Here is a 24,887-nt window from a genome sequence, read left to right as displayed (position 1 = left end):
GAAGTACTTCTAGAAGATGGTTAAGTTTTGGGCAACATATAGATTGAAATAATGTTGACTACAAAAATGTGGACTCAGGAGGTCTGAATTCTAATTCTTGTTGCACTTGTAATTACTTATGCCATCTCTTCACCAAATAATTTGAGTGATCTGTGCCTTAGTTTTTTCACTTATATGTTGGGAATGATATTAAAATTATGTCCTCAAATGAAATAATAAAAGTAAAAAAAAATATTTCAGGAAATAAGTCATTTTATTAATGTGTTGTCTGATTGTTCATAATAAGTAAAAAGCTTAAGGGAATCCTTCTAAAGAGAATTTGTGATGTCATGATTTTATAGAATCATAAGGAACTATAATGCTCTTTGTTAATGCCTCTAGAGAATTAAGGGATCCTGACACTCAAGAAGCATTTGTGGTTCCTAATTGCCTAGTACTATACAGTAATAATATAACTTGTTCAGTCTCTCCTGCCTCCCTCTTCAGTGTTGAAAACAACAATGTCAGCTCAGTTCATTTTTTATCATCTCTGCATTCTTTTCAGAACGGCAAAAAATTAAAAGTGGAGAAACGGTTGTTTTAAAATTGAAAGATTGCCCTTCAGGAGAAGACTTCAAAACTATGATGCCAGCAAGGTATCGTGTCAGATGAAACTTGTTTATTAGTGCTTAGTGGTAACATTGGGATTGGCTTCAGGTGTAGGATAACCTCTTGCCAATAGGGCATTTAGGAAGAAGGCAGCTTCTGTAATGAAAAGGCTCTGCTCTGATAGCCTCAATAAAGGCAAAGGGGAATTATTCCCAGAAACCTCTTATTGTTCAGTTGTATTTTTTCTGTTGTTTTTAAACCTTTACTTTCATCTTAGAATCAATCCTGTGTATTGGTTCCAAGGCAGAAAGAATGGTAAGGGCTAGGCAGTGGAGGTTAAATGACCTGCCTAGGGTCATATAGCTAGGAAGCATCTTAGTCCAGGATTGAACCTAGGACCTCCCATCTCTAGGCGTGACTTTTAATCCACTGAGCTTTCTAGTTGCCTCCGCAAACCTGGCTTTAAGCACTGTTGCTGCTTCATTGGATTTTACTAATGTTATGATTTCAGGGGGAACTGACTAGTAATCCAAATTGGTGTGATCAGATTAAAGATCATCCAGAAAAATTCTCTTTTATCCTTCCTCCTCTGTGTTCTACCAATTTTTTGCCCTTTAGACTTCCAAAGTCAAGGGAAAATGTTGCCTGAAAAGACAAAGATGAGCCTCCATACAGGCCTTCTTTTCATGGAGTTCTTTGCTTCTACGTTGATCGAAAGTACTTTGAAAATTTTAAATTCCCAAACAAATCTCAAGTATTCTAATTTTCCAGATATGAAGATCTGTTTAAAAGCCTGCCACTGCCAGAATACTGTAATCCTGAAGGAAAATTCAATTTGGCCTCCCATTTGCCAGGATTTTTTGTTCGTCCAGATCTAGGACCCAGGCTCTGTAGTGCCTATGGTAAGTATCCCTCACTTCCAAAAAGTCATGTAACTTTTACAAAAATATACAATCAAATCCTTGGTGATTTCCATTTAATAATATGATGTTATAAATGTCTTTGTTGTATGGCTTTGCCCCAATTTTGTTACATTCATCATTAGTTCAGTATCAATGTTAGAAAACAAATGCTTGCCTTTGAGTTTTTGCCATACTTAGAATTTCGTGATTTTTCTATTCTGTTAATGTTAATGTCCAAAATTGTGTATTGTGACCAAATATAATGAAGAAAGCCAAATGTATGGAGTAGAAGGAATATATCATGCTTTTTAAATTTCAATCTTCTGTTGTCAAGTGTTCCTTTATGTGCATGTTGACTTAATAAGACCCAATGCGTGAATAATTGAGTAGCTGTGAACTGGATTTGTTGGATTATATTTTTGTGCTTGAGTAAAGGTATAAAAATTAAGGGTCTTAATAAAATTCAAATCTTATTTCAAACACAGGTGTGGCTGCTGCTAAGGATCATGATATAGGAACAACAAATCTCCATATTGAAGTTTCTGATGTTGTTAACATTTTAGTTTATGTTGGCATAGCCAAAGGAAATGGAGTCCTCTCAAAATCAGGTACAGAAACCTTTCTTGAACGGAGAACCCAGGTTTTTTGGCTTTATGGCTGAATATACCCAACCACCCATTGATAACAATTGTAAAAATGAATGTGTGGCACTTGAAGGTTAACTAGGTTTTTAAAATACCTTATTATCTCATGTAGTCCTGACCTCAACACTAGAAGGTAGTAGAGTATTAATATTCTCCTCATTGCAAAGATTAGAAGACTAAGTGATTTGCTAATATTCTTATAGTAAGTCATTGCCATATGAACTCCAGTCTCTATATCTACTTCCAGACCTGTTTTTCCACCAGTGTATTGACTTTCTTTTTCTTCTACCAATCAAAACCCAGCTTCCATATTAACAGCAATGAATGCAAAGAAAATTTTTGAGGAAGGGACATTTCACACCTTAGTGGAGTATAATTGGGCAAAATAGCATTTGGCATTTATTTTAGTTCATTTTAACACCAATCCCCATTGATTTTTATGGAGACACCATTTCTCCAGGCAGTCAGGTTTTTAAAAAAAAAATAGCATGTTGTATAGAAAACAGCTTTGGCTTATGTGTTACGATATCTAGACTCTCATCCTAACTCTGCTTTGGACGAATTTAACCCGATGCAGCTAGGGAAGGTAGTCGCAAGCAACAGGGCATCATCAGCAAAAGCTTTATGGAGTTGGTGCTCCTTGAGCTGAATCTTGAAGGAAGGAAAGTAAGGGGTCTCAGAAGACAGAGGTGGGGAAGTGGTGCCTCTTCAGTGAGTGCAGAAGCATGAGGGATGGGTGGGTGATTGCAAAGGCCTGTTGTGTGGGTAGCTGGGAGTGGACTGTGTAGATATTTTGTTATAAAAACTTTCAGGAGCTCCTGGGTGAGGCATCAGCTTTATGCTGAAGGGAAAGTCAGTTCTGTAGCTTGGAGGGTGAGAGGGGAGAGAAATGCTACAGAAACTAAGTAGGAGGCCAGCACATGGTCCAGGCAAGAGGCCACAGAATGAAGGTTGCATTAAAGTGGTGACTGTAATGAGAGAGAAGAGGGTAGCCAAAACAACATTTGCCAACTAATGGGATCAGAGAGGAGATGAGGATGCCACCCACTGCCTTGTGAATCAGACAGACCAAGATGGTGGCCCCCATAAGAGTAATAGGAAATTCAGAAATTTTGAGGAAAACTAAGTTTGAAATAACCATATATGCAGGTTGAGCCTGGGTCTTTTAAATGAATTTAAAATTATTTAATCATGAAACCTGTAGATGGAGTGAAGTCACTAAGAAAGTGTAGAGAGATCAAAGGCCCAACACAGAAATTGGGGCTCACCCCCAGGGTCAGGGTGGGATGAGCCAATAAAAGACTTAAGAAAGGAGCAGGAGGAAAGGGGGATCAAAGAATGGGGCCTGAGAAAAGACTCCAGTTTGCCATGTATGAGATCAGTGAACATTTTAGAGATAGCATTTCCTATTAGTAAGGAGCTTGGAGGCTAGATTGCAAAAATGTTTGCAAATTGAGAGAGAAGGGAGAATGGAGGCAACAAACCTAGACTGCTTTTTGTAGGAGTTTGGTTGAGAAAGAGAGGAAGATATCTTGTGGAGGGATGGAAAAGTTTGGGTGGGATTTTTGCATATCTGTAGACTCCTGAGAAGCTAGTAAATCACAAGAGACCAGCATTGGGGAGGATGCAGCAGGAGGAGTTGAAGAGGTAGTCTTAAGAGGTAGGTGGAATAAAGGGACCATATAAGAGGAATTGACCTTGACTGTGAGAAGAGACACTTTGTTTAGAGTTTGGAGGAAAGGGCAGCTGATAGGGAAGCGCCTCATATTTAGAATTTATCATCATAACAATATACAAAATCTCAACCATACAGAAATAACTGATTTTTTTAAATCCCTGGAGTTATAACAAAATATTCAAAGAAGGTTTCTTCTTTTTGAAATTCATTTATCAATTCTAAGATGTAAGAGCTAGGTAATCGGGGCTAAGTCACTTACTTGCCCAGGGTCACACAGTTAGAAAGTGTGTGAGTTCAGATTTGCCTCTCCAGTCTTCTTTTGAATCCAGGCTTGGCACTCTATCCACTGTGCTTGACATTAAGTTTCTCAAAATACAAGGTATCATGATTCTCATTTTATTTTTCATCCACTAAGCAAGTTTACATGGTCTCCAAGTTACAGTGTTTACACCCTATTTCTTTTTTTTTTTTTAATAATATTTTATTTGATCATTTCCAAGCATTATCATTTTCTTTTCCTCCCCTCCACCCCCCATAGCTGATGCGTGATTCCACTGGGTATCACGTGTTCTTGATTCGAACCCATTGTCATGTTGTTAGTATTTGCATTAGAGTGTTCGTTTAGAGTCTCTCCTCTGTCATGTCCCTTCATCTGCTGTAGTCGGGCAGTTGTTTTTCTTCTGCGTTTCTACTCCCACAGTTCTTCCTCTGGATGTGGATAGTGTTCTTTCTCATAGATCCCTCTGAATTGTCCTGGATCACTGCATTGCCCCTAATGGAGAAGTCCATTACATTCGATTATACCACAGTGTATTAGTCTCTGTGTACAATGTTCTCCTGGTTCTGCTCCTCTCACTCTGCATCACTTCCTGGAGGTTGTTCCAGTCTCCATGGAACTCCTCCACTTTATTATTCCTTTGAGCACAATAGTATTCCATCACCAACATATACCACAATTTGCTCAGCCATTCCCCAATGGAAGGACATCCCCTCATTTTCCAATTTTTGGCCACCACAAAGAGAGCAGCTATGAATATTTTTGTACAAGTCTTTTTCCTTATTATCTCTTTGGGGTACAAACCCAGAAGTGCTATGGCTGGATCAAAGGGTAGACATTCTTTTGTCGCCCTTTGGGCATACTTCCAAATTGCCCTCAAGAATGGTTGGATCAGTTCACACCTCCACCAGCAATGAATTAATGTCCCTACTTTGCCACATCCCCTCCAGCATTCATTACTTTCCTTTACTATCATGTTAGCCAATCTGCTAGGTGTGAGGTGATACCTCAGAGTTGTTTTGATTTGCATCTCTCTGATTATAAGAGATTTAGAACACTTTTTCATGTGCTTCTTGATAGTTTTGATTTCTTTATCTGAGAACTGCCTATCCATGTCCCTTGCCCATTTATCAATTGGAGAATGGCTTGGATTTTTGTACAATAGATTTAGCTCTTTATAAATTTGAGTAATTAAACCTTTGTCAGAGGTTTTTATGAAGATTTTTTCCCAATTTGTTGTTTCCCTTCTGATTTTAGTTACATTGGTTTTGTTTGTGCAAAAGCTTTTTAATTTGATGTAGTCGAAATTATTAATTTTACATTTTGTGACTCTTTCTATGTCTTGCTTGGTTTTAAAGTCTTTCCCCTCCCAAAGGTCTGACATGTATACTATTCTGTGTTTACCCAATTTACTTATGGTTTCCTTCTTTATGTTTAAGTCATTCACCCATTTTGAATTTATCTTGGTGTAGGGTGTGAGGTGTTGATCAATTCCTAATCTCTCCCACAGGGTCTTCCAAATTTTCCCAGCAGTTTGTATCGAATAGTGGATTTTTGTCCCAAAAGCTGGGATCTTTGGGTTTATCGTATACTGTCTTACTGAGGTCACTTGCCCCCAGTCTATTCCACTGATCCTCCTTTCTGTCTCTCATCCAGTACCAAATTGTTTTGATGACCGCTGCTTTGTAATATCCTTGATCTTTTGTTATTCCAAATGAACTTTGTTATGGTTTTTTCTAAATCAGTAAAGAAATATTTTGGGAGTTCAATGGGTATGGCACTAAATAGATAAGTTTGGGTAGGATGGTCATTTTTATTATATTGGCTCGTCCTATCCATGAGCAGTTAATGTTTTTCCAATTGCTCAAGTCTAGTTTTAGTTGTATGGAGAGTGTTTTGTAGTTGTGTTCATATAGTTCCTGTGTTTGTCTCAGGATTTAGATTCCTAGGTATTTTATTTTGTCTAAGGTGATTTTGAATGGGATTTCTCTTTCTAGTTCTTGCTGCTGAGCTGTGTTGGAGATATATAGAAAAGCTGATGACTTATGTGGGTTTATTTTGTATCCTGCAACTTTGCTAAAGTTGTTGATTATTTCAATTAGCTTTTTGGTTGAATCTCTAGGATTCTTTAAGTAGACCATCATGTCATCTGCAAAGAGTGATAACTTGGTCTCCTCCTTGCCTATTTTGATGCCTTCAATTTCTTTTTCTCTAATTGCTACTGCTAGTGTTTCTAGTACTATGTCAAATAGTAGAGGTGATAATGGGCATCCTTGTTTCACTCCTGATCTTATTGGGAATGCATCTAGTTTATCCCCATTGCAGATGATGTTAGGTGATGGTTTTAGATATATACTGTTTATTATTTTTAGGAACGACCCTTCTATTCCTATGCTTTCTAGTGTTTTTAATAGGAATGGGTGTTGTATTTTATCAAAGGCTTTTTCTGCGTCTATTGAGATAATCATGTGGTTCTTGTTGGTTTGCTTATTGATGTGGTCAATTATGTGGATGGTTTTCCTAATATTGAACCAGCCCTGCATCCCTGGTATAAATCCTACTTGATCATGGTAGATGACCCTTCTGATCACTTGCTGGAGTTTTTTTGCTAGTATCCTATTTAAGATTTTTGCATCTATATTCATTAGGGAGATTGGTCTATAGTTTTCTTTCTCTGTTTTTGACCTGCCTGGTTTTGGAATCAGTACCATGTTTGTGTCATAAAAGGAGTTTGGTAGAATTCCCTCTTTGCTTATTATGTCAAATAGTTTGTATAGTATTGGAGTTAGCTGTTCTTTGAATGTTTGATAGAATTCACTGGTGAATCCATCAGGCCCTGGGGATATTTTCTAAGGAAGTTCTTTGATGGCTTGTTGGATTTCATTTTCTGATACGGATTATTTAAGAATTCTATTTCTTCTTCTGTTAGTCTAGGCAGTTTGTATTTTTGTATATATTCATCCATATCACCTAAATTGGTGTATTTATTGCCATATAATTGGGCAAAGTAATTTTTAATGATTACCTTAATTTCCTCTTCGTTGGAGGTGATGTGCCCCTTTTGTTTACACCCCATTTCATGTGAATAGTATATTGTAAATGGTAATAAATGTGTATTTCTTGGATAAGCCAAAGATTTCTTTATTCACCCTTAGCCAAAACATTAGTTTTCAAATTCAAACCTTGTTTCTCATGTGACTAGTTTAACTGTTCTTAAAGGCAAAGTATATTATCCACAGCAAGTGAGTTCCTTTTACATTCTTCTAGAGAAATATCTAGGTCTTAAAAAATAAATGAGAATTGATTTTGTAAGATTAATAAGCAGTCTCTTTCTTTCCATTTCATTGGCAGAGTTGCTGTATATTAAAATTATTTTAATATTATCATCTACAGCTCTTTTTTGTAAATGTAATCACCTCTTTCTAAATCGGGTGCTAATTTGATGGCCGTTTCACTGATTTTTTAGAGAGATTTTCAAAAACATCCAACAAATACACATTTCCAGAAGGATTTTTGGTTACAAAATGAATTCTCTGCATTACTTTCAAGATTGTTCTGATTGTACTTCCCTCTGACATTGATTCATATTTTATTTTTTCAATTAACAAGCATTTATTTCCTCTCACACACTCCAGAGTTTAAAAAAAGAGAAAGATTAAAAGAAAAAACAAAAAACTACAGCTCCTCACTATTTCCAAAAACTCTTGATTGTCTGCGAAGCAGGAGTTGAGTCTGGGATACAGAAGCCAAAGTCTGGAAGTGGTGCTTAGGTTCACCTGCATTTAATCTAGCTTTTTATTGAATTCCATTATGTTATCTTTCCAGTTCAATCAAGAATTCTTGAGTCAGGCCTCTTGGTGTTCCCTACAGTAGTCTCTCAACTCAGGACCTACCTTGTCTTAGGATTTCCATCCTACTGTCAGGACCAACCCACGAGTTACCTTTCAAGCTGCCATAGGAGCTGCCTGTGTAGAAATACATGGTTGACCTCAAAGGGGTTTGATCCAGATTAATTTAGAAATTTTAATATTTGAGGGAATCTTCATGCTGTGTGCTCTCCATGCTTATTTTTCAGAAAGAACAGAAGCTAGAGAACTTGGGCGAGTAGCCACCTAAGTCAGTCACTTAATGGATGGAGTTGGAAGGCTAATGTGAAGGAGGGCTTAGACGGTCTCTGTATAAAGCCCCAGAGGCTAGCACTAACAGGACAAGGAAAAGTCCTTAACACTGTAAAGATTAAAATTTAGGAATATGGGGAGACTGAGGCAGGTAGAAATTAGTTTCTCTCTGCAAGTATTATTATATTTTTTATGAGGTTTATTAAGGATTAAGGATTTAAGAATATACAAATAAGAAAAAATATGTGCCTAGGCCAGAGGCCTAGACAAGACCTCGCCTACATTATGGAAAGAGCCACATCTGCCCCAAAATGGAAGTCCAAAAGGAGAGAAGAGACTCAAAAGCCTTTGTAATCAGGTTAAATCCCTTTTTGATCTCGGCCCACCTGAGAATTCCCGTGAGATTACAAAACATTTTCGGGAAGTGGAGCAAGGGCTTGTGGGGATTGAAGTCTAGAGTTCAAATCTCAATTTTATAAACTGAGAAGAGTTTCTTGTCGGGCCAAAATAGAGACATCATGTGTCTGTTGATACTGCAGACTCTTGTGTAAGCATTGTAGACACCATCCTCTTCCCAGGCACCCAGCTTGCAACCTAGCCATCATCTTCAACTCCTCATTCTCCTACCCCTCATGGATACCCCCTTCTGTTTTCACCTCCCTCACTCACACTGGGGGTGTGCCAGCCTCAAGTCTGGCCCCGTTGCCTTCCCATGCCTATTCAGCAAACTCGTCTGTTGCCTGCTGGAGCCCTTTAACACCCAGTCCCTTCTTCCGTTTCTGAGCTCAGGTCCCATCTTCCTTCTGAGATTACCTCTAATTTACCCTATATCTGGCTTATTCAGACAGAACTCCCTTGGTGTTGTCTTCCCCAGTAGACTGCTTCTGGAGGGAAGGAACTGTGTTCTGTTTTTGTTTTGTTTCTGGCCCTTGTGGTGTCCCTGGGTGCTTAGACAAGGGCCTAAAATATCACAGGTATGTGCTTAACCTGTGGCTTGGCCCTACCTACTGATTTTATGACTAAACAGTATATAATATGAAAGCCTCTCCTGTGTACCTTTGATGACATTTAAAATGAGGATCTGGGTGTTTACCTTTTCGGGGTTCTGGATGAAGTTGTTTTAACTTCTTCTGGATCTCCTTTTTGAAGTGAGTCCTTCAGGATTCCAGCTACAGATCTTTTTCTTTGCTACAGTTGTTGCAATTTCTAACTGCTAAAGCCATTGTTTTTCTCTTAACTACAAGCCCTTTCTCCCTTTGTGAGATTCTCATTTGTCTTCAGTCCCCCAGCAGGAAGTGCTGGCTGCTGTAGATCTCTGTGACCACCCTAAAGCCCCCTGCTTCTTCTGGGTCAAGTGTGAACACCTTAGGCCCCCTCTCTTCCCCCCAAGGGGAATTTCTCTGGGGCTAGGACTAGAACAACTACTCTGTGCCCACAGAGGCTCAGTTTCAACAACCTGTGTTACATAGGTAATCAAATGAACTACATCTGGTGCTTCATTTCTGGAAAGACAAAATCAGAAGGTTTTACTTTCTTCAAGCGATTGCAACTCCAGAACTCCAGACAGAAGACATTCTCCTTCCCTTCTAACATGCTTGTGTGGGATTTGCTAAATATTTTCACTGTATCAGTCATTCTGGTCAGCACCTTCTTTTCTCATATCAAATAAGGCCTTTTACACTTAAAAGTTGACTAAGCCATCTCATGGGATACAGGGAATCCCCCTTTGAAATGACAGGTATGATTAACAGAGGATATTTCACTTTTTTTTTTTTTTAAGTAGAATTAAAGCAAGATGCAAGTTAAAATCTGGTCTTAGAAACCAGCTGTGTGACCCTGCACAGGTCATTTAGCCTGTCTACTCAGTTTCCTCATCCGTCTCGTGGGCATAATAACAGCGTCTCCCTCATAAAGTTCTTGTGAGGGTCAGCTGAGATGTCCATTAAGCACTTTGCAAATCTTGAAATCAATATATAAATGCTAACTGATTGTTACATGTTCCACACCACCAAGAAGTGTCTCTCTGAGCTCCTACTTGCTGCATTTAAATGCCACAAAAAAACACTTGGCCTCCTTGGACCAATGCTCTGGTGCTACTTGCAGCCTAGTTAAGGGGCCCTCCCTCCCCACCAAGGTTGAGGGATTGGTGATGCCTTTGCCCTGGTAATGCCTACCTTTCTCACAAGGTTGTGGAGGATGCAGATAACTAGGGGAATGTGCTGGAAAGAGCGTGCCCTTCCTGGGAACAGCCTGATGTTTCTCTCAGCTTCTCCGAGCCTGTCTCAAGTGCTTGTAATACTTGGCATTTGGCTTGAAGACATGTAGTGACTCTCCTAGAGGTTTGGAGCAGGAGGGGTTCTGGCATCGCCCAGTGCTACACTTGCTCCCTGGGTTGTTCCCCTCTTTATCTCTGCTCACTAGTCTCCCTGGCTTCCTTCCACAGAGGCCTCTCGTGCCTGATGGCTGGTACCCTCCTTCCTTGCTTACCTCCCTCTTGTACCAGCAGATCTTACATGGCCTGGCTTGTATGTGTTTTCCCCATTCCAGCCGGGGCTCCTAGAATGTAGGGACTTACCTTTCTTTGTATTCCCAATACTTGCTGCCTAGTTGGTCCTCTTAATGAGAGCTCCCTGGACACCCTGAGGTATGTATTATGCCCAGGAGGCTCCGTGTACTCCAGCAGGAACAGCAAGAGGCCCTGGCCTCCAACATCTGCCCCCTCACCTTTGGGCCCCGTGGAGCTGCCCACACTCAGCTGAGAGGAGGAGCCGGGATGGCTCTAACTGCTGAGTGAGAGTTAGGGACTCCTCCGTGGGATTTGTGCTCAAGGCCTGACTCGTAATCTGGAGAACGTTCCTGTTCTGGCTAGATCACTGCAAGCCTGAATATTTGAGAATTGCCGGAGACCACGAGAACGGGCACTCCTCCCTCGGGCACATGCTCTTGGCCAGTCAGTCAGCATTAGGGGATAGATGCTCTATGCCAGGCAATAGTAGCAAAAAGGATGCCCCCAGGAGGGGCTTTTAGGCAGGCAGACAGGCTTCTCTGGAGTCTCATCTGTAAAATAAGAGGCTTGGGCCATATGTGTAGAGACAAACCCAGCTCTAAATGTCTGTGTTACTGCTTTAATGGAGAGAGTGCCCAACCAGGAGTTCTGGGTGCAAGGGTCCCCTATGGCTCCAAGGCTCTTCACTCCTCAGGGCCTGGGCAGCTCCATTGGGAGGGTGCTTGTTGGACTGCTTGTGTTTGCTTCCTTCAGACTCTTACTTAGCAATGGTTTCATGGAGTTTCCTGAAAAAGCCCTTTTTAGAAAAAGGCATGCTTTTCTTTACTCCCACTTTTCCAAAAACCCAATTGTGCCGAGATGGACGATGGTGGTTTAGTGCCCTTTCCCAAGGTTCTTGCTCAGAAGTCATCTCCATTTCATTTCTGTTCCTCTCTGGCATGTGAAGGCATGCCAGCTGAAGGATGGGCCCTGACCTTTCTCTGGTGAGGGAGGCTCAGTCACTGCGCCCCACAGGTTTGAGGCCTTGCCACCAGGTCTGAAGTCCCCTCCATAGTCCCCAGCATGGCAGTGTCCTTCCTCAGACCCTAGCTATAGAGCTGATCTTTGTGGTCTCATGAGGCTTGAAAGCCCTCTCTGTGTTTCAGGAATACTCAAGAAATTTGAGGAAGAAGACCTGGATGATCTTTTGAGGAGAAGGTTGAAGGACTCAACAGAAACCCCTGGTGCTCTATGGCACATCTATGCAGGCAAGGATGCAGACAAGATAAGGGAGTTTCTTCAGAAGGTACGTTAGGGCCCATATCATTGGGGTCCCCCTTTGATAGTTTGCAAGCACTTAGCATGCCCAGCTCTGCCCAAGAGGCTGGCCCATCCCCTGGGAGCTGGTGTTCTGCTGGGGTTAGATGAGGGGAGGAGGTGCATGGAGGGAAGAATCCAGAGGCAGGTCTGGGAGGAACCAGACACTTGGAGAAGGAATGAATACAGCTTTCTGAGCCAGGAGACTGCTGGAGTGCAAAAGAGAAAGTCCAGAGAGGAAGACCTCATTGGTCTGGATCCCTTCCTGAAAAGAAGGGATTTGGGGGAGCATGAGGGACCCAAGTCTCAAGAAAGAGACTCAAGTTTGTTTTTATTTTCTTTTACAACTTCTTGTAACATGGTTGTACTTCTTAAAATAGCTTTTCGATTGTTTTAAGAAGAGTTAAAATTAGAAGCTTGGAAATTTGAAGAAAAAAGCCTGAACCCATTTTTTGCTCTTGACTTTACCTGTTATGGAATTGGGGTTTTAATTGGCAGTCTCTTCCTAAGGAGGTTGTTCTTCTGGTCCTCCTCCCCATCTCCTCTTCATTATGGGCTAATCTGTTGATGAGCAAAAAGTTTCCCTTGGATGGGGATTGGTGGAAGGAACCTAGAAAGGAGGTTATTTTGTTTGTGTGTTTTCACCCTGCATATTGGCCTGGAAACAATGTCTTTGTGGCCTTTGGGTACAGTTGCTCTTGGTTCCGTGTACTCTAGACCAGAGACATCCCTCAGGATTCTGTCCGGGGCCTCTGCTCTCTCGATGGAATCCCCTCGGCTCCCAAGGATTTCATTACCCGCTGTCGACGTGATGCTTCTTGTGCCGCTGTCCCTGCTGATCCCAGCAGACGGCTGAAACACACAACTCATTAACGTTATGAAATAATATTTGTAGAAAGCACCAGCTCCATGCCTGGCATACAGGAGACATGCAGACATGTTTGTTGCCTCCTCCTTTCCTCCCGCTCCCTTGGGTGTGTATCCCAAGCGTTCTCTCTCTCCCTACCAAGAGCCAGGCTGGTGCCAGGGCCTGCCAGTTTCCCCCTTGCACCATCTCTTTCAGCCCGTCCTCTCCTCTTCCCCTCATCCCTCATCCCCTCAGGCTGGAGCAGTTGGGGGGTGGCACAGTTCACTCCCATTCCGCCACTGAAGCGATTTTCCAAAAGCAAAGGTTCTGCACACGTGTGCACACTCATACTCCACTGGCTCCCCGGTACCTCCAGGGTCAAATATAAAGTTCTCTGGCTTACATTCAGAGTCCTTCCTTTCTAGCATCCTTATACTGTCCTGGGTTAATCCACCAACACTGACCTCCCAGCAGTTCCTCCAACAAGACTCTCCACCTCTCAGCTCATGCATTTTCTGTTCCTTCCTTCAAGTCCCAGCCAGAATCCTGCCTTGTCCATGGAGCTTTCCCCAGCCCTCCTCATCCCAGGGCCATTCTAGGCATGATTTCCTGGTTGTCCTGTCCAGAGCTTGCTTTGTAAAGGTGTGTTTGCATGTTGGCTCTGTGATTGGAAGCTCTTTCAGGGCAGAGCTAGCCTTTGGCCTCTTTTTGTATTTTCAAGCTTTTAGCCCAGTGCACATAGTAGGCACTTAATAAATGTTCATTGACTACAGCAGGGGGTCTATTCCAATTAACTTTATATCTGATTGGTGTTGGTACCAAAGGGTGAGGAAGTTTGTTGAGCCAAATAAAGTGTCATTGGGAAATATGTAACTAAATACATCAAAATTCAATAGAATAATATTAGTAAGTGGTTTTAGAAGTCAAAACACAGTAAGAGTAAGGGGGGAAGGGGATCCTTCTGAGGAGACTGAGTTTGGTTACCCCACACAGCTAGGAAAATACGCCACTGGACTGAAGATATAAAAGTACCTTGACCTAAGATACTAAAAGACAGAAAGTAAAGAAACAGACCGATTTGTTTCTAAATGTCACCTTTGCAGAGGATTAGTCCAAACCTTCCTTTTGCTCGCTCTCTTACTTTCTCCCTCTCTCTAATCGTGATAACATTCTAATGTGCCTCATCTGAGAGGTTTGTCGCTGATAAATCTCTAGTTCTGCCGCCATCCTAGACCCAGTGGCAGTCATCTTCCACCCTTGGAAGGATCTCTGGTTCCGCTGGTGTCCAAAAACTCCCAACCTCCACTGACACAGACCTTCTACAACTATGGTAAATGGCTTTGGAGTCCTAGTGTCATCCAAAAGTGTATCCACTGCAGCCGTGATTGATGTCTTCTGTATTCATTTGTGTGCATTTTAAATTAAAGGATACAAACTCCATTAGTTGGTGAAAGGTATCAGCTAAAATAGGAACAACTCTTCTGGTGTTAGAACATTAGTGCCACAGGCCAGCTACATAACGCGATGATGACTCGTTTAGAGAACGGTGTGTTTAAGGCATCAGTTTTGGTGAAGGGAACCTATTTTTAGTGGGTTGCTTTGTCCAGAGACCTAGACAATGAATCCAATGGGCAGGACACCAGAGCAGAGGGAGTTAGGGAATGCGTTGTCTTCGTTAGGCTTAATTGGGTCTATCATTTCTTTGTTTGAACTCTAATCAGATCCTCTTTTTAACTTGATACAAAATGTTTCTCAAGACTTTGCAAACATATTATTGTTGCTTTAAAGACAAATTAGTTGGTTCACCTCAGCCTCTTAAATTGAATATGTGATCCATATATTATACCACTTTCTAGATTGCAAAAGAACAAGGCCTTGAAGTTCTACCAGAGCATGACCCAATTCGTGACCAGAGTTGGTATGTGAACAAAAAACTCCGCCAAAGACTGCTTGAAGAATATGGAGTTAAAACATGCACTGTTGTCCAGTTTCTTGGTGATGCAATTATCTTACCAGCTGGTGCACTTCATCAGGTAAAAATTAAATAAAACCTCATTTCTTATGCCTGTTTCTGAGTGAACTTCTATATAGATCATATGGATCTTTGCCTGCACACGTGTTTTTTTCAGGGTCATCCTAATAATTATTCATACTTCCAAGAACTACTGACAGTTGACCATCTTCATGGCTGAGAATTGATTGAATTTTTCCCTGGCTTAATTCCTGAGAAGCTGAAAGAAATTCCATCATGGAATTCATTCATACATTAAGATTGCAAGAAGAAAGCAAGACAGAGATTAATGGGACCAAATCTAGTTGCTCAGTGCCTATGGAACATGAAAGCCAAGAAATGAAAATGCAAAGAGCAGATACTGGCCCTGCAGTGCAAACTGTAGGTGACCCACCAGGAATAGGCAGGGGTAGATATTCTTTTTCTTTTTTTTAAACCCTTACCATCCATCTTGGAGTCAAGAAGAGCAGTGAGGGCTAGGCAATGGGGGTCAAGTGACTTTGCCCAGGGTCACATAGCTGGGAAGTGTCTGAGGTCAGATTTGAACCCAGGACCTCCCGTCTCTAGGCTTGGCTCTCAATCCACTGAGCTGCCCAGCTGCCCCAGGGGTAGATATTCTTAAGCACACTCAGGTAGTGCCAGCTTCCAGACCAAGGATGCTGGCATTATATTGCACAGGTGAGGAACTCCACAGCTCTCCTTAATCAGCCACCTGCTGTCTGGAGCTTGACTGCATGACATTTGTTTAAGTCCGAAAAGATGTCCCAGAGCAGCTGGTCCCTGGGAAGGATGAAGGACCTGAAGCCCTCAGCAGGTACAGAGGGTTGGGATGTCCCATTTGTGTTGTCAGTCCTGCAAGGCCATATTTCCCGGATGATTTTGAGACCCTACTTGTTAGGCTGGCTGGCTTCTTCCAAGATGCAGGCACAGACCAACCGAGAGCGGTTTGTGGTCGAGGCTTTCTGGCCCCAGATGTGGTGAGAGAGAGACTGGACAGAAATGATTCCAACAGTGTCATTGCTGCTTCCCATTTAAAGGTCATGTGGCGTCACTGAGATGAATGATCACATTTGCCCTGACGAGTTACACTCTCACCTGTCATTCACAGCGCAGTTATCAAATCTAAACCCGAGGGCAGCGGTTCTCAGCCCCTCACTTGGCAGCAATGAGAATCCAGAATGCGCAGCGGGCCTTTACATTCCGAATCATAACTGTAGCAAAATTAGTTTTGAAGTAGCCGCCAGAATCATGTTTTGGTTTGGGGTCGCCGCAACACGAGGAACTGTAGTGCGGGGTCCCGGCATTAGAGAGGTCGAGGACCACTGCCCGCGGGCCTTGGGACAGATGAACTCATTGTGTTGCTGCAAGAAAAGAACGGAAAAGGCGATAATTTTTCATTTATCCACAATTGACAGTGGCTTCGGGGACTGTTTCTCTGCCGTTAGTTTTGAAAACTGGTGAGCCACATTCCCAGTATCTAGCAGAGGCATAATGCGGCCTGGTTGGAGTCCTCACTCTGGTGTTCCGCCTTTGGGCCCAAGAACTGAACTCGAGTCGGTTCATGAGTCCCTAAGGTCCTGTCCGTTCAGATTCTCTAATATCTCTGGATTCCTGCCCTGTGCCCTTTCATACATTTAGGAATCCTCGAGTCAGATCTAGGGCTGAACCTCAGAGGCCCTCTAGTCCATTTGACAGATGAGAAAATTCTTAAGCACCACTGATGGAATTTGAATCCAGAGCCTTTGATGAGAGGTCAATGTTGTCATTCCACTATACCCTAGGGCCTCTTAAATTTGAAGTCTGAACTGTCTTAGATCCAGTTTTCCTAAATCAAGGCCCTTCTACTTTGGTAACGTGGTTCTAGCGTTTAGAAATGCATTTTGTGAAGGGCCTCCATGGAACAGTCCCAAGTGTCTTCAGAGGAGCTTGATAGCTGAATTCTCATTCTTTCCAAAAGATATTAAAGAGTTTATTATGTCTTTGGGTTTTTTTTTTTAAAGTCTACCATTCCTTGAGCCTTAAAAAGAACTGTTCAATGTGGGATTTTACCTTTTAAGATGGAGACAGGAAGAGTCAGGGCTTTCCTGGCCATGCTAGAGAGCCTGGTGGGAAGGTGAGCAGAAAGGGAGGAAACACTATTCTGCCACTCTTCTAAAGAAAGGCAGGCTCAGCCTCAGCCTCTGCTTGCCTTGGAAAGTGCTGCAAGTCCAGAATAACTCCACTAGGAATGGAGAATAGTTCTACACAGCCACATGGCCAGCCATGACTCTGTCAGACCACGCAAGCAATACCCACTGTATTTCCCTCTCTGCCTGGTGCGTGAGGAATAGAGCTAACCCGGCACATTGACGTCCCACCACAGCTGGTGACTCAGTGGATAGAGCCAGGCCTAGAGGAGAACAAGCCTGTTTTCAAATTTGGCCTTAGATACTAACTGGGTGACCCTGGACAAGTCACTTCATCCCCATTGCCCAGCCCTTCCTGCCCTTGAACCAATACTTAATATCAATTCTAAGACAGGAGGTGAGGGTTTAAAAGTTATGTTTAAAATGATTAAGTCTTGGGCTTCTGAGAAAGCTAAAGATTGTCTTTCTTAAAGCCATGCCTCTATGGTAACATGACCCCTGTTCTTCATTCATGCTGGTTCTTTAAGTTAGGAATGAACAGGCTACAACTGAAAGATGAGAAAAGAACACGAGGAGGACATAGAAGCCTAGAAAACTTCATCTCCTATCACTGATCGTGAGCTTGAAACACTTTCAGTCAAAATAAGTATGGAAGTTGCCGATATGGGAACGCAGGGCTCCTCTGGTGATGGCCACGTGCACTCCCTTCACCCACTGGACTCTGTGATGCCCATGAGGGCACAGACAGGCAGAGAACAGCTCCTGCCTTCCTTTTTTTTGCCTACTTTCTCCCAAGTTAGGTTCTGGTTTCTAGAAAAAGAAACTTAATTCATAAGAAAAGCAGTTTCTTCTAGAACTCAGAGCAGGTTAAAGGACCTCACTCAGAAGTTTCTTAATGATCCTTTTGAGTGGTTACAAGCCTGGAAGGAGGAATGCTGCCTGGCCACACTGGCGGGAACAGCACCTCGTTGTTCTGTTGAGCTCATTTCTCGGTATCCCCTTCTTTCTGCACACTCATACACACACTTTCCGTCTTTGCTTCCTTTCTCCCTCTCTCCAGATTTTCTTTTTGGTTTTCCTCCAGGGAGTTAGAATTTCATTTTCTCTGAATCTCAGCAGTACTCCTTGAAATAACTAGAAGGAAAGTGAAAGCCAATCTCAGGGCGCTCTCCACCCCCACCTCCCCCCATCTTTAACAATTGAGAGCAATAAGAGAAAACACTTAGAATGCATAGAGCCTAGAGCTTCATGCTTGAACAGGGATTCCCTGGCTTCCTTTGAGTCTCACCTAAAAGCATCCCTTCTATGAGGTTTTCCCTCTTGATGATTTCTAACATCCTTTCCATCCTTAACATCCAAGAGAAGGGACTAATCCCCTTCCCTTAATACAGTTCCTGGAACATAGTAGGTGTTTACTAAGTGCTTATTTGATGACAGTGGCCCGAGTCCAAATGGAAAATCCTTTAGGTGGGAGCAGACTAATCTGAGAAGCAATTGTTCCCTTGACTAAAGACCTAAAAGAAGAAGGCCAGTCCTGTTGGGGAAGATGCCTCTCACCACTCACTAGAAGCAGGCCAAAAGAGTAGCTAGTCTTGAGGGAAGGACATCCTCGCTCGCTATGGGCCATTGTCAGGCTTGTCACTGCAACTGCTAAAAGCGGGTTCTTCCTCTTGAACCTTCCCGTCCTTGGGTAGAAACCTTAATGAACATGGAATGGCCAATAAGCCAAAGGGGGAGGGGAAGTACACCAAGAAGTCACTGAAGAACAAGTTAGCAAAAAGATTGGTCCCAGGGCAGTTAGGGATGTGCTTGAGTTCAAAAAAGACTGGAGATGTGCCACCATGGTGTTTGGCTGGTTGTCTCCTTCCTTCAACTTCCATCTTGCTTCCCCGAGATTCAGAATTCAGATACCCAGTTACATTTTCAGTAAGGCAATGGAGGCTTCCCCAAGGTTGCTTTGGATAGTCAAGGACCATTGAATTTGAACTTGGAAAAGGCTTGGGTTTGAAGCTCAGGTCTTCCTGCCTGGTTCACCTTGAACAAGGAGATTCTCTGTGGCCTTCTCCCCTCCTTCCCTTTGAGGGCGCTCGTGTTCCAAACGATCCCTCTGGGCCAAGTCAGCCACAGACCACTGCTTGATGTTCACCTGGCTTCGCGGCTCCCCCAAGCCATGAAGCTCGAGGAAAAAGGAGGCCTCCTTCTGCCTCGGAGGTCCCCAAGCAAAGGACTTTTCTTACAATCTGATGTTTTCTCTTGGGGGCAGGTGCAGAACTTCCACAGCTGCATTCAGGTGACTGAAGACTTTGTGTCTCCAGAACATCTCGTACAATCATTTCACTTAACCCAGGAACTGAGGCTGCTGAAGGAAGAAATCAACTATGATGATAAACTACAGGTAAACGCCGGGGTCGGCCCCTTTAGAGCTGTGAGGACAGCCAGTGGAGCCCCATGAAACAAGCTCCCCTGGGCCCCCCATCTCCCCCTCCTCTGATTCACTTAGCAATTAGAAGTGACTGGAATTCCAACATCTCTTTCAGGTCAAAAATATCTTGTACCACGCAGTCAAAGAAATGGTGAGAGCTCTGAAGATCCGTGAAGACGAAATGGAGGATCTAGAAGAGAACTGAGTGCCCTTCGATTGGATTGGGGCGCCTGGGCCCCACGGGAAGATCCGTCCGCACATTGACCAGCAGGGCCGAGAAAAGGCATTTGGAGTGTTGGCTGGTGACTGGCGCCACAGCAGTCCGGGTCCTCGGGTCACAGCTACTGTGATTTCATGTTAGTCCTAAAGACAAAGGCAGCCCTCCGCTGCCACCTCTGTATTATAGTGTACATGGAGTTTGTGAAAATGTCAGATTTAAAATGATGTATTTATTTTTGAAAAAAAAAAAAAACCAAAATTCTATGCTATATTGTTGATCAGATGTAAATGTGATCTTGTACAGTTTGCTAAAATAACTGATATTTTTCACTACATTGAGACAGTTACTGTGAGAGTAGTACACAAACACCAGCTATTGCCTGCATTTGGGAAATTGCTGAATCGCACAGCGGTCATGTCATAATCTGAAATTTACTGCCAAATAAATGTAAAGTTTGTAAAATACAAAGTATATAAAGTAGATATTAAAGACAGACACTTCAATACTTTATTGAAGCTATTCAGTGTACAATTAAACATTTTCAAAAGGTGTAATTTATTTAAAATTGTCTCATTTTGGTAAAATTTATGTGGAACTTTTAAAGCTTAATATTAAACTTAATATGCTATGTAAATATATACATATATACATTCAATGATGTATTTTTTTAAAACATTGGCTTGCTTTATTTGTTAAAAAAAAAGTGCAAGTGTTACACATGGCTTTGTACATTGAAGTTGAAAGGGGTTTTACATTTTCCATTAAAATGACTTTATCAAATGTCGGCTTGCTGTCCGTTTCTCCAGTCTGTGCCCTGAATGGTGGAACGGGCCTTCTCGAGACTGGGCTGTGCTTGCATTTCCATAGCTTTGCCCTCCCTGCTTTTCTTGTGAACCTTCAGACAGTCTTGGAGCCGGGACTGGTCGCCCATTTGTATACACGATGAAGAATATGGTTCATTTTGCCTTTTTTTTTCCTTAATCTATGGGGAAACTTTAATTGGCAAAGGAGTCATTTCTAAATTATCAAAACATTGCTATGTGAGAATAAAATAGAATCTTAAAGTATTTGATTAGTGTTTTAATTTCTCTTAAGAAAACCAGTCATCAGAGAAGGGGAAAAAGATCTATAGCCCAAGAGCCTTGCGGGGCTGCTCCACGTTCTGATCTGATCTCTGGACCAGCTCGCTCCCTGCCCTGTGGGCTTGTAGCGACAGCACCGAGGCTTTCCCGGGGCCTGTGTCCCCCCGTGGGAATGGCCACCCTGCCCTCAACCAAGCTCCACGTCGGCGTAGTAGCCTCGGCACTCCAGACCGTACGAGCTCGGAGCCACCTCCGTGAGCACGAAGAGGCAGGGTAGGGCTCCCGGCCTGGCCCGCTGTCCGGCCCGCCGCCTCGGCCAGGCCGTCAGGAGCGATTTGGGCTCCTAAAGGTTGTATGACAGCCTGTGCACACAGAGCCCTGCTCAGTCACTGCACTCTTGATACGTCTGTGGGTGCTCTTCCCCCAGACCAAGGCAGCCCCTTAAAGGTGCTCCGTGTTCCCCGGAGCTGGCTCTGCTGGCCGGGGACCTCCAGGCCCTTTTTTCGTCTATAAAATATGGAGATTGGCTGGTCTGTAGAGGAGTCATCCAAGAAAATGAATGCTACACACTCACCTTTGGGAGCCGGCCGGCTGCCGCAAGGGAAGAGGGGTGGTGCTTGGCTAGAAATAAAGTCCACAATGGGAGGGCCCAAGTTTGAATTTGATCTCATATTCCCTGGATAGCTGGGTGACCCTGGGCAAGTCCCTTCCAATTCTAAGACAAAAGTGAAAAATTTGACTTCATTTAAGGCTAACTCTTCTCCCGAATCATGGTGTTGCTTTTCAAATGCTTCCCCTCCCTCTGCTTTAACAAGGACCATTTTAATCGACTTCATAGGGTGCAGGAGCAGGCCTCATCGCTTCTCGAGGCACAGGGGGCGCCGTTTTCTGGCCCTGCCTGTTACAAAGAAGGTGCCCTTGGGCTCCAGCACCTAAGGGAGCCGCGACAAGGGCCCCTGGCAGGCCCTCACCAGTTGTCGGAGGGGCCTTTGGAGAGGGGAGATGAAGGCTGCCTGCAGCTTGTGTGCACAGAACCACAGTAACAAGTCCCCCAAACTAGAGGAGGCTGGAGACGGCCGTCCGGCACCTGGGGCCAGGCTGCCTGAGTAAGCTCCCACCTCTGGATTTTGCTTCTAGGCTTGGCCTGCTACCCTAGTCTGTCTGCGGGCTTCAACTTGACCACTTGGCTGAGAGTTCAGCCTCCTCCCTGAAAGGCTCTTGGGAAGAAGAGAGCCGGCCAGCAAGATCCAATCGGTTCCACGCTTCTCCCAATTGGGCCCCAAAACCAGACGCCCTCAGGAGGATGCAGTAGGCACCAACCAAACAAACACTTTCTCAGCCCAGCCGGTGGCCCATCCTGAGAACAAAACTGCACCCTCCTCTCTTGCGCCAGGTCCCTCTTTTCCAGTGAACTCCTTTCACACATGGAGTGATCCCAGCAGGAATGGCACCAAAGCTCATTCTCAAGAGCTCGGCTCAGGGCTGGCAGGAAGGTGTCATCTTCCTGGAATGGCATTTCTGGGCCAATGGGGCATGTGGCTCAGTGGCCTTTACGCTTCCCCATCCGTCCAAGAGCCTCAGGCATGAGGGAGAGCCACCAGGAAGACCCAGGGCTCTCCTGAGGACAAGGTCCAGGCAGGGCCCTCCTTTCCCCAATTGAGAGGGAAGTGACTTGCCTCTGGGCCTTCAAGGTTTAAGTGTGGACAAGGCAGGACCCAAGGCCAGGGCTGGGGTTGGGGGGGGGGGGGGGGCACTAGGATCTTCTTAGAAATCATTGGTTGACTCAAGCAAAGGGAGAAAAAGTCAGCAGGTTCACTGTACAAGTGCCATAGACACTGCTTTTTCCAATCATTCTCAGATTCTCCTAGATCTGTTTTCTAGGTCAGTTTTTTCAATAAGATCTTTCATGTTTTCCTCTTTTTTTTTCATTACTTTGATTCTGCTTTATTGTTTCTTGATTTCTTATGAAATTATTTGTTTCTAGATGGTCAATTCTGATTTTTAAAACCTGATTTTCCTGTAAGTCTGGTTCTCCTTTTTAATTGGCCCATTTCTTCTTACATCACTTAGGGAGGAGTAGTATCTCTGGTATGGAGGGCTTGCTGTGCCCTTTTAGGGCAGCTCTCCAACCTTTGACCCTCACCTGACACCCAGCTCTCACTTGTGGATCCTAGTAGCTGCTAGCATGCGGCAGCGGCCACACCCCGGGCAACGGCTTCGACAGGCCGGCTAAACCTCGTGAGGGTAGTCATCGGGTTGTGGACCCCTGGTGAACCAGGGCTTTGCTCACCCAGCATGTGAAGACTGCTTCGGCCGAATAGACGAGAGAAACCAACAAGAAGGTTCAACGGCTGAGAGGGCGACGCAGCAAAGCACTGTGGAGTGCTCAGGGTGTGATGGAGCACCAAGGACAACAGGGCCATCCAATGCAGCTGAGGAAGTCTCCAGGTGCAACGACTTTTCGTGCCACTGGACCCAGGCTTCCAACGCAGAGAGAGTGGGACTGTCTCTGTGCATCGACTTTTCCACTTAAATCTCCTTCACACACAAGTGTCTTTGTGCATGCTCATCTACATCACAGATGAAAGCACACAAAGACAATCGTCATCCTTGGTTACCGAGAGACTAGTACTATACTATACTTTCATTTCTCTTCTCCACTTTTCCTCTACCTCTAATAATTGGTTTTTGAAGTCTTTTTTGAGCTCTTCCAGAACCTGTGTCCAATCCATATTTTTCTTTTGTACTTTGGGTGTGTTTTGGTTTTTTTTTTGCTTTCGCTATTTCCTTCTGTGTCTGTCCCATGCTCTTTGCCTCCATAAAAAGTCTTTAGTTAGGTGCTCTTTTGGTTGTTTGCTCATTTTTCCTGTCCAATTATAGGTAGGCTCTGTTTTCTGGGGAGTTGGGGTACCCTCTGAAACTTCAGTCCTTCCTTGATGTTATCTGGGTTGTGTACCAGATGGCCTGGGGGCTGAGGGCTCTGAGAGCCCCCTCCCCCTGATGATTCAATTGACTCTTGAGATGCTGATAGCTGACTTTCCCCAGGCTTGGGAGTAGGCTTTGGATCTCATCAGGTCAGGTGCTGATCACATTCTAGCCCCAGGCTTAGGCTCCAGACTTTGGGTCTCAAGTTCTTAATTCAATCAGGCTACCCCTTGATTGCTACCCTTAGTTTTGGGGGAAAAGATGAGGGAGCTCACCTTGAGAACAGTGCCCTCACCCCAAGCCCAGAATGGGATTCCTGATTTCACTCTAGGCCCACCTGGATCAGCCCCCTTTGGCCCAGATTGCCCTGGGCTGGGACTTCTCCACAGGTTTGCAATTTCAAGGGGTGTTAGTTGACTTAGACCTCTATTTGCCCAGCAGGATCTCAGGGTCTGACTTAGTTTGGGATTATGTTCAGAACCTGGGACAGCAGATGTGTGGTTCAGTGGGGGGGGCGGGGAGGGGGGCTGCGGCTTTGCTCTTGGCTCGCTCCTCCCTCGTTCCCCAGATGATCTCTGCCCACCTTTTGGGGTTTTCTTTTTTGGAAGGTTGTTTCCCCCAGTCTCTGTTGGTTCTTTCACTCCTGTATTCGTTTTGTGGCAATATTTTACTCTTGGTTGGAGAGGACTTTCGTGGTTACTCCTCCATCCTCTACACTGCTTTTCCAAACTCTTGGCCCCGAAAGTTTTCACAGCTGACTTCAGCCACTCTCAATGGCTCCTCTGTGAAGGAGCCAAGAAGGGCCTTGCGAGCAGGGTGGCCAGCTGCGGCCTCCCAGCTAAGCCTCAGAGTCCTGCCTTTGTTGCCCCTCGGAGCTGAGGCCCAGAGCCCGGGGCCCAAGATAACTCGGGCCTGGAGCTGGGGCCGGAAGCAGATTCTGCCTCTGAAGACACACGCACAGCAGGACAAAGGCCGAGCCTGTTCCTGGGTCCTTTCTTGGGCCTCCTCCCACCCCCCACACAGCAGCCTCCCATCCCCTCGGCCGCCTGTCGCGACTGGGTCCCGGGTGTGGGGCGTGGAGCCCTGGCCAGGGCAGCGCTGCTGGCTTCTTTTCTGGCCCACAGGTCCGCTCCATGGCTGCTGGGCAATCCGGGCCTCTGGGCCTCCTGTCCTCCATGTGCCTAAAGAGGGGGCTCAGGCTGGAGAAAGGATCCGCAGGGCCCGGCAGCTCTGCAGTCTGATCGT

General features: G+C 44.3%; 1 protein-coding gene across 4 annotated transcripts in view; it reads left to right on the top strand.

The window, feature by feature from the left end:
- The window catches only part of JMJD1C (jumonji domain containing 1C), a 226,752-nt gene extending 206,050 nt beyond the window's left edge, over positions 1-20,702 (top strand). For all 4 annotated transcript variants that reach the window (XM_056796028.1, XM_056796005.1, XM_056796014.1 and 1 more), the window contains 7 exons: positions 545-635; positions 1,360-1,490; positions 1,976-2,098; positions 11,859-11,998; positions 14,713-14,889; positions 19,257-19,388; positions 19,531-20,702. In XM_056796028.1, coding sequence (XP_056652006.1) covers positions 545-635; positions 1,360-1,490; positions 1,976-2,098; positions 11,859-11,998; positions 14,713-14,889; positions 19,257-19,388; positions 19,531-19,620 — 884 coding nt within the window. In that variant the 3' untranslated portion in view covers positions 19,621-20,702. The remainder of the gene's footprint in view (positions 1-544; positions 636-1,359; positions 1,491-1,975; positions 2,099-11,858; positions 11,999-14,712; positions 14,890-19,256; positions 19,389-19,530) is intronic.
- The last annotated feature ends 4,185 nt before the right edge of the window (positions 20,703-24,887 follow it).

The sequence above is a fragment of the Monodelphis domestica genome, chromosome 1, assembly GCF_027887165.1.
Source record: "Monodelphis domestica isolate mMonDom1 chromosome 1, mMonDom1.pri, whole genome shotgun sequence".
In the NCBI taxonomy this organism is placed as follows: Eukaryota; Metazoa; Chordata; class Mammalia; order Didelphimorphia; family Didelphidae; genus Monodelphis; species Monodelphis domestica.
This window is presented reverse-complemented; position numbering and strand designations above follow the sequence as displayed.